Genomic DNA, 9,401 nt, shown 5'->3' with positions numbered 1-9,401 from the left:
AGTAGACGGGTTCTAAGTACTTGGTAGGTGTACATGTTTCATGTAAACTTAAACATAATATTTAACTGAGTTCTTTATAGTGCATCGTATAAATAATGTAGAATATAAAAAAATGAGTAGGATGGTTAGATGACTGTTTTCTCCAAAAAATAGGTCCCTACCATTTTCCTCCACTGTTGATTTCCCTCAACAAAAAAAAAGAAAGGTACTTACTTTCTATTTTTTTCCACACATTTTTTCGGATTAGAATCATGTCTATATTCCTCCAAATTTAAAAATTAAATAGGTACGGGTACCTATTAAATCTTATAATATTGCTTTATAACATTATATCCGATATTTTGGCTATATTTTAGCAAACAATGGCGACAGCCTCAATTGTTGTGTACAACTGAATTGAGTATAATATTATGGCGCTAACAGTCGATAATTGTATACTATGACTACGCCAAATTGAGATAATAGCACACACGCACATAAGTATACACATACACTTTACGCATAGGTACATACGTTTAAATATAATATTTTTATCAACTTAATTGCATAAAAGTTTTAACCACCATCTATGAAAGAAACTTAAAAACACATTAATAGAACAACAATGATTTCCCAGCCCCCCTCAATTTGCGCCCACTGTGTGTGGCTTCTTATCAAGCACTCATGTATTATTTTTACCCTTATCCAATATGCTTATTGTGCATCAACTGTATAGATTGTATATATTATTGTGTAAAATAAAATCGTATTGTATCTTATAGCATAACAGTCAGAATATTTGTTTTATTTTTATCTTAGGTAGTATTAAAGTATTATTTTTATTATCTACTGTATATAACTAAATAATATGGGTACCATATAATCATGAATTTTTTTCAAAAGAAAATATGGTCATTAATAACAGCTAAAATGACAATATGTATATAACATATTAGGTATCCAATGGATAGCACACGGTAAATAACAATATTGATCCGTAATGTTATATAAATATTAAATTTAATATGAAGAATGGAAAACTTCCACAAAAAAACCTTTCTGAAATATTAGACATAAATTGAACTTCTACAAAAAGTAGAGTAGGTAATCTCCTATAACATAAAATATTAGTAACCTCCCATATTCTATAATAACATATTAATATTATGAAACATAATAATTTTTTTTTTTTTTTTTTAATTTTGGGTTTGATAAATTGTTTAAATTATACATTTATATAAAAAATAAATTAAATATAATTGATAATTACCTTAAAATATATTTACAATTTATTTCTTGTATTTGTCCTTATTCTTAATTCTTATAAGTACTCCATTCTTTACAAAATCTAAACATGATATATTTCCGTTTTTTGTACTTATGTAATTATTGTCAAACTTCAACATAACTTTTTTCAAAGAATTTTAATCTAAATAAATAGTTTCAACTATTCCATTCTCAGCATAAATATTAGGCAAATCTAGGGATTGTAATTCTCTGAACCAAGCTTCCCCTAAATTCAATTAAAGCCTCAAATTGGTGTATTCGGTTGAACTTGGGCTACTACATCATGACTTTGCTCACTCAAAATCAATAATAATATTATTAGGTATAAAATATGCGAATCAATTATTCAATATAAAATCTCAGTTACCTTTTCAAAAAAAAGTTTATAAATTTTCATTTTTTTTATCTTTTAGTAGCGTAGGTAATATAATATAGAATATAAATGTAATACTTTAAACCTTGCCAAGTAAATAATTTTAGTACAATATTAAAAGTGCTGTCCATATAAATATTTTTTGAAGTGAACAATGATACTTCAAATTACCAATACGAACCTTAATTATTGTTATGTTTGTAGAAGTTTACATATTTACGCATACATTATGAGGTATATTTTATAAGATTACAGATGTTGGATAAAAGCATTTTCTAGTTTAAAATGTATTTAGTTTTTTTTGTTTAACTTTCAAACTTCACTAATTAGTTGCTATTTTCTAATAAACTAAGTAGGTACAGATATAAAGTTTAATTTATTTGGATTCATTATATTCGTTAACTATTATAACGTTATAATATTTTTGATTGAACTCATCTACCACAAATTAATAATTTTATCAACTTTCCAACTCTTGTATATGTATGCATAAATATCCAAAAACCTAGGCACACCACGCCAAACACGGGGTGGTGAGGTGTACTGTTTATAAGACATTTAGACGTATGCTGTAAGACGCGTGAAGATGTACTCAAATGTACAAAATATAGCTATTCTTCATGAAGCCTAGCTTTATAAGCATTTCATTAAAATTCACATCATTAATGTCGACTTTTGACATGCGGCGTGCGTGTATATATGCGATACGCACACATCGTGTGTCTGCACGATAATGGCGAAATATTAAGTGAGATTTCGGGCGTTTGCTGTATTATATATTATGTTGTTATTATATAAAATTGATGATGATATTACGTGACGGGTTGGGCGTATTTGAATGATTCATAGATCATCCACACGGATACACGCGGGTCTGTGTAATATATAAATAAACTATTCAACCCCGACAAAAAAATATTGGTACAAAACGGCACGGTACTTTTTTCGTTAATCCGATTACTATCTATTATTGGCTATTATCTCAAATTGGGGTCTCCTATAGTCCTATCGTAGGTTCGTAGTAAAAATCGGCACCCTCTTGATATTATATTCGATAATTAATCAGGATTAAATTTGATACCTATATATATTTCGACAGGCGTATTAAAACTCATATTAATACGGTTATGAATTTATAATAATATAATAATAATTAATATACGCTGTATTCATTATCCATGTACCAGTAAGTGCCTATATATCTATTATCTAATCATATTAAATCGATGACGGATGTCGGATGCCGATTAATTGCAAACATTTAAAATCTGGGGAGAGAAAAAAAGATCTTAAGAAAATAAATCGTAAGGAAATTCGTAAATCATTTCAAATTATACTGTATCGTCTGTATCTACCTACGTGATTTTACAATCTATAAGTCTGTATTCATTTTCTGTTACCGCGATTTTACAATTTACAAAATATGAGTTAAATTTAAAATCGATGCAATATGGACATATGTAATATGTAATATGAACAATAGCGAATAGCTGTATAGTATAGACAATAGGTATATATGAATCACAAATGTTGTTATGCTTTAGTGTATGTTTACTGTTTATGAATATTATTAGGTTAATACGTGAATATTATTAAGTCCAGTCATCACAGTCCACAGAACTACCATAGCTTTTTGATATCATCATTCTAATTAATAGTTCCGTATAAACTATACACAAATACACAATATATTATAATAAGACCAAATTTCAAATTCTATTCGACCCTAGACAATGTTTAAGGATAGTCAATAAAAATATTTGAATCACCATCATAAATATCTTTTAAATGGCGTTTCTTCTCTGCAGCACGTCGTTTTATATATGATATTATTATTAAATTGTAATATACAATACCTATGATGGCTATGTATATTACTCACTGCAGTGGCGCATACTCAAAAATAAACAGGGGTAGCATATTGAATCGATTACCTCTATATTGGCTAATAGGCTAATGGCTATAGCCTATAATTATTCAATAGTTTATTTTCAATATTTTTATACGTAGTAGAATTTTTATGATGTAAATATTTTGGAGCTATGAGGTCCACTCACCCACTTACCAAAAAAATCTGGGGCAGCAGCTGCTACCCTTGAACCCTCCAGTGTGCGCCACTATATATTAGACATTTTCTCATCAGGAAACACCTATTTCTTTTATGTTATACTGATGGTCGTGATATGTACGATTATTAATATATTTTTATTTATTAGGTAGGTATATATACGGTTTTATTGAGCATTTTAAACACGTTTATCGTTTGTTTTATTGTATTAAAAACTATTGCGTTTAAAGGTAAAAATACGAATTATGGCTTTTAAACACCGAACGCAGTTGGCAGTTGACAGTTGTGTATAATGTATATATATTTGCTATTAAATTATATTCACTGTAAACTATAAAGTAAAATAAATGCAATATATTATGTATATACCTATTAGACTTCGAAATGGCTTGGGTGCACGCACATTAGTCAGTTTATCGGTGGTTCATTCAACCCAAAGAATATGTACACGATATGTATAAAAGCGAGGTGCATATAGTAGGTACCATAGTTCCAAAACAGCTGAACTCACAAAAAAGCAAATTTTGTTTCATTAAAGAAAACAGAATAATAAATAAAGTTTTTGTTTTAAAAGTATAACGTGTGTCCCAACCCTTTACAACATAATTTCCTCTATACAAAGAAGTACATAATTTGTTTTGAGACTAGCTCGGATTCATTCAAGCAATGGATATCAGTATCATAGTAGCCATAGGCGCAAATTGGGGGAGCTTGGGGGTGCTAAGCCCCCAAACTTAGCCGTAGCCCCCCTTAAAACCTAGGACATACAATTTTAATATGCTATATTGCAATAGTCTGCTTGTCTTTATAAATACAGCCCCCCCCCCCAGCCAAAAGTTGAAATTGCGCCTATGATAGTAGGTATAGCCTTAAAATGTTTTTATCATTAAATTAATTATGGTTTAAGTTATTACTTATTACTTTATTCAGTAAAGTACTAAAGTTATAAGTTTATAAAAATCCAGATAACTCTTATATCTATACACGTGATAAAATTTCAGCAGCAAAAAAAAGTTTCTTTTGTTAATTTGTTTAAATTTACATTTCGAATATAAAAATATCCACGGAGACTACATGACGAGTCTTGCCTATAGGTATACGTAATCCGACACTGTAGCCGTCGTAACTTTTATTCCATACTGAGGACTTATTTATGTTTATTCGCCTTTTTGCTTTTTAGTAAAACTTTGTTAAATAGGTACTTAAATGCCATCATAATATTATGTTGGGTAATCGTGTAACTATTTTATCAAGGTTTAAATTGGATAGTCTAAACCTATATAATATTATATTATGCAATATACCCACGTGAGTACCTACGTCATACGTAAATTCAATATAAATTCTAAATAAACATCATAGAGGTGTATTAAATTATCGCTATTCCTACAAGGAACCGCTGTGAATAAGTAAAGTGATTGATGTACATCCTACCTTTACAAGTCACCAAGGCATCTAGTCTTTGAAAAATAGGCGACTTTGTGTCACGTAATACGCACCCGTAAACGGTTCCACGAAAACGGTTCGATTAAAAGTCATTATGAATCTGCGGTAGAGAGTCGTAGAAAACAGACGGCGACGACCGTTTTCGTAACACTGCTGACCACCGGAAAATATCGCGATTAGTCACGTCATGTAAACCGCAATACCGCATACGATAACATAATGACTGAGCTTACCGCGGTTACCGGCTTACGGACCACGCGACCACACAACCCTCACAATATGTAATTCACGGACGATAGACGCATTCGGGAGGTTGGCTCTGAAATACTTATAGATAAAATCGGGTGAAGTTCCGAAACTCACGTGGTCTATTTACGCGGTATATACTCGAGGTGTGCCGTTTTTGTTTATTTAGTTTTTCACGTCCGTGAGTATGTGAAATTGATTTTTATTAACATAAATATGTTTTGGGCAGGGTTCACGTTTTTTGTTTCTGACCGATTTTTCGTAAGGTTTTCGTTGTCATAGTTACTTAATAACAAAAACATATTTATTATTCATAGATTTTCCTTGTAGAGGAAAAATATCTAGTAAGGAACGCGGTATGGTTTTTTAATTGTTTTCGTTTTTAATACTTTTTGGATATTTTAAACGCGTTTGTACTTTTAGTTACAATCACAATATTATATAAATTCAAAAAAAATAATATTTATAATTTATAAGTATTAAATGTAGTCGTTAAACTTGACGACAACCATTATATGCAAAATATAATATACATCAGCAGTCAGTACATTACATACTGTCATTGTATTTACATGCAATTATAAAATTATTTAAAATAAAGTAATTACGCCCTCCGCGATATAAATTGTATATATCAGTAAATGCAATTAATATTTAAAACAATAGGTAGGTAGTTCAAAAAATATATGAATTTTTAAATGTTTAAACCATTTTATAGTAGATAGCGTTATTGACTAGATCCAAATACATTTTTTGTTAACATTTCTTTTGTTTTTAAAATTGTAAAGCCGATGTATGTGCGTGAATGTGTGTAATTATTATATCCCGCATACGTCACCGCCGTCATCGTTCAAAAGCGACGAGTTATGAAAAATTCTCTCGGCGGACTCATATCAATATGATAATATAATATATATATACCTATATATATAACGATTAGCGGCAGCGTTTCATTTATGCAGGGACGACAAGTGTTTTACGCGTGTATTACGCGGACGTAGGAATTTTATTTCACCCTCATTTTTCGGACGGGGGTTGAAAAGTGTATATTATATATATATAGTGTACCTATATACTCGGGGGACCACGGCGGCGACTTCTAGCGCGGCTGCATATAATAATAATCGACGCACGTATATATACGTATACAAAGTAATTTATCGCGACGGTGAGCGAAAAACGGTGACGGCGCGGCGTCTGAAGGGAGGGAAAATTGCGTTTTTACTCTCTTAAGTTATAGTACACGTCATCGGACCGTCAACACGGCAAAGAGTGCTGCGAAATTCGTATAAAACGTAAGGGGAGAACGGCTGAGGCCGCGTGCGCGTATATACCATAATATATAGAGTCTTGGTGGCGTCGGCAGGGGTGTAGGGGGTAGTCTACGGGGTGGTGAGGAGGCGACAGTGGCGGTGAACTCGGCGGCGCGTAAATCACGCGACGCGCACGGCCTGGCACTGAAAGAGGGGTGGTGTAGGTTATAATATATAGGGATAGATTGCCGGAGGGGGTGGTTGCAGATAGGTGGGGGATGACTGTCGTGTGACGGGAGACGCGTGGGTCGTAAGCGAGGGTTTGTGTGCCGGCCGGTGGAAGGGGATTGCAAGGTTGGAGGTGGGTGGTGGGTATGCGAGAGGGTCGAATCGTTTGCAAAACGGCGACGGTGGCGACGGCGCTATATGAGAATATATATATATTATTTATGTACCGACGAGAGCATAATATATTATGTACATACGCAATACGCATATAAAATATGCACGGACGACGGACCCGTCGTATAATGCACCCGCCTTATTTGGAAAACAATGTTTTGCTACAAATCCGTCGTGTACCATTTTGTTTATAAAATGCACAGAATTTCCCCGTTTAAGGAAAATGAAAACAAAAACAGACATCCACCATATGTATTATGTTATATAACAGCAGTATCACAATGATGTAATATTATAATACTATAAAACATTATAAAATATGAAAATAATGTGCATTACCTGCCATCCCTGTATTAGGAGACTCCTGTCCACCGTCCTTAACCACATAACCGCGTCACCGGCCTGGAAATCGTTGAGCTTGTAGCACTTGTGGTGCAAGTAGATGCCCAGGCACTTGAGTAGCTCGGATGTACTTGCCTGTATGATGGTTTTCCGTGGCACAAGGTTGTGGCACGTGTGCGACGGCACCAGCGTGGCCCGGGGCACCAGTTTGTCGGCGCCGCCACTGTTATTGTTGGCCACGTCCAGCCCAGTCGTGGTGGCCGACCGACGGACGCCATTAGACCGGCCAACACAGTCGACGTTGGCGTTGGTGTCTACCAATGGTTGCCGACCTCCTAACAGTTGCTTGGATTTGATACCGCCACCTCCGGCTGTGACACCATTATCCAACTTCTTTTTGTTTTGTGACGTGCTGAACCGCTTCCAGCTGAGAGCGTTGATCAAGGCTGAATGTTTTTTCAAGCTCTTCTCCAGGGTGCCTCTCTGCTGCTGCTGCTGCTGCTGATGTGGTTCGCCACCTGTCGTCGCCGTCTTACAATTGTTCTCCGAATTGTTATTGTTGTGGTGGTGATTGTTGTGGTTGTTGTTGTTGTTGATGATGTTGTTGTTGATGGTGTTTATGTTAATATTGGCCGGCAGCATCATGGATATGCTACGACCAGCCATGACGTCGGCGTGCCGGCGCTTGGTCAACTGCTCGTATGTAAAGCTGCTGAGTGTGAACTCGGCCGCGCTGGCGCTGCTGGCCATGGCCGGGTACACGGACTTGCGATCTTTGGGGCTGATGCTGAGCACGGTTCCCATGGCCGGTGGCTGGGCTGGTAATAGTGCAGACAGGCTCGAGCGTGCAGGCGGTGCCACGAGGGCCGGTGCAGACGCAGCGGCAACTGCCGCTGCAACCGCAGGTCCCGGACGGCGGTTATCAAGTTGCTCAGATGTGGCGGCACGTCCTATTCGTACTGTTATCGTTATCTTCACCGAGGTCGTTGTCTTTGTTGGCGGCGTCTTCGTCGATGTCCGCCGCTTGTACAGTCGTCCTACCGGCGGCCGACCACGGCAATCGATAGCGGCCACGACCGCGTCGCGGCAGCCGTCGTGCGGGCGGCCGTCCCGCAGCTGTAGCTGCAGCGCATTCGGCGGCGCGCGCGTCGAGCTGACCTGCAGAGACACACCGAAGGCGAGATTTGCACCGTGAAGGACTGCAACGTTATACGCTTATACGAACTACGCCGCTCTATTAACGGCAATCGTCGTGATATGATAAACGCACGCGAATGTCGCGCGTTCGAGACGTGGCTGACACTGACGAGTGGTAGTTCCGGGTCATCCCCTGCAGCACACTGGTGCGCCGACGACTAGCACGCACCGACCGCGTACGCAACACAACGGCATCCGGTGTACGTGGTGTGTACGCGGGTGTACGTGTGTACGAGTGTACGTGTGTACGAGTGTACGTGTGTGAGGGTGCGCGCGTGTAGCGACAGCAGCGGCGGCGGCGGTGGCCGTCGATAGCCGCGAGGCGCGCGCGTGCGAGGGTGGGCCCGGGGAGCTTTTTACGACGACGACGACGACGTCGACGCCACCGCCACCGCGCCGCCGTGACTCGAGGCCGGTCGATACGCCGCAGAATGGGCGCACGCGCGCGCCGTCGTCAACGTACATCCCGCCGTCGTATTAATTACGTCCCGCGATTTTCGGACGCTTTGCGGCATGAAATATAATAGTTTGCGTATACATACGAGTATAATATTATTATTATGCGCGTGTGAGGCATTATTATATTCGTAGTATTTGTCGTAGCGTAATACTGTGTACGCTCCTTTTGAGGGTGTTGGTATTAGATGGCATCATTGTTGCGTTGTTATTGTTTCTGCGGAGTTTAGTATCGCTATGAAGCTACGACACTGCATCACGCACGTCTATATAGATACGCAATGCACAATTTATTATTACATTCATATAATCGCATTTTTACGTATAGATTTAATAAACTTAATATCATGCA

General features: G+C 37.2%; 1 protein-coding gene across 1 annotated transcript in view; it reads right to left on the bottom strand.

Annotated features, from left to right (window-relative positions):
* Positions 1-8,821, bottom strand: part of LOC100168478 (cyclin-dependent kinase 5 activator 1) — a 14,232-nt gene extending 5,411 nt beyond the window's left edge. The window contains exon 1 of the mRNA XM_001946976.5: positions 7,394-8,821. Within this exon, the coding sequence (XP_001947011.2) occupies positions 7,394-8,200 (807 nt within the window). The 5' untranslated portion in view covers positions 8,201-8,821. The remainder of the gene's footprint in view (positions 1-7,393) is intronic.
* Between the last annotated feature and the right edge of the window lie 580 nt (positions 8,822-9,401).

Source organism: Acyrthosiphon pisum, chromosome A2 (assembly GCF_005508785.2).
Source record: "Acyrthosiphon pisum isolate AL4f chromosome A2, pea_aphid_22Mar2018_4r6ur, whole genome shotgun sequence".
In the NCBI taxonomy this organism is placed as follows: Eukaryota; Metazoa; Arthropoda; class Insecta; order Hemiptera; family Aphididae; genus Acyrthosiphon; species Acyrthosiphon pisum.
Note: the sequence above shows the minus strand (reverse complement) of the source record. Positions and strands in the feature narration are given on the sequence as shown.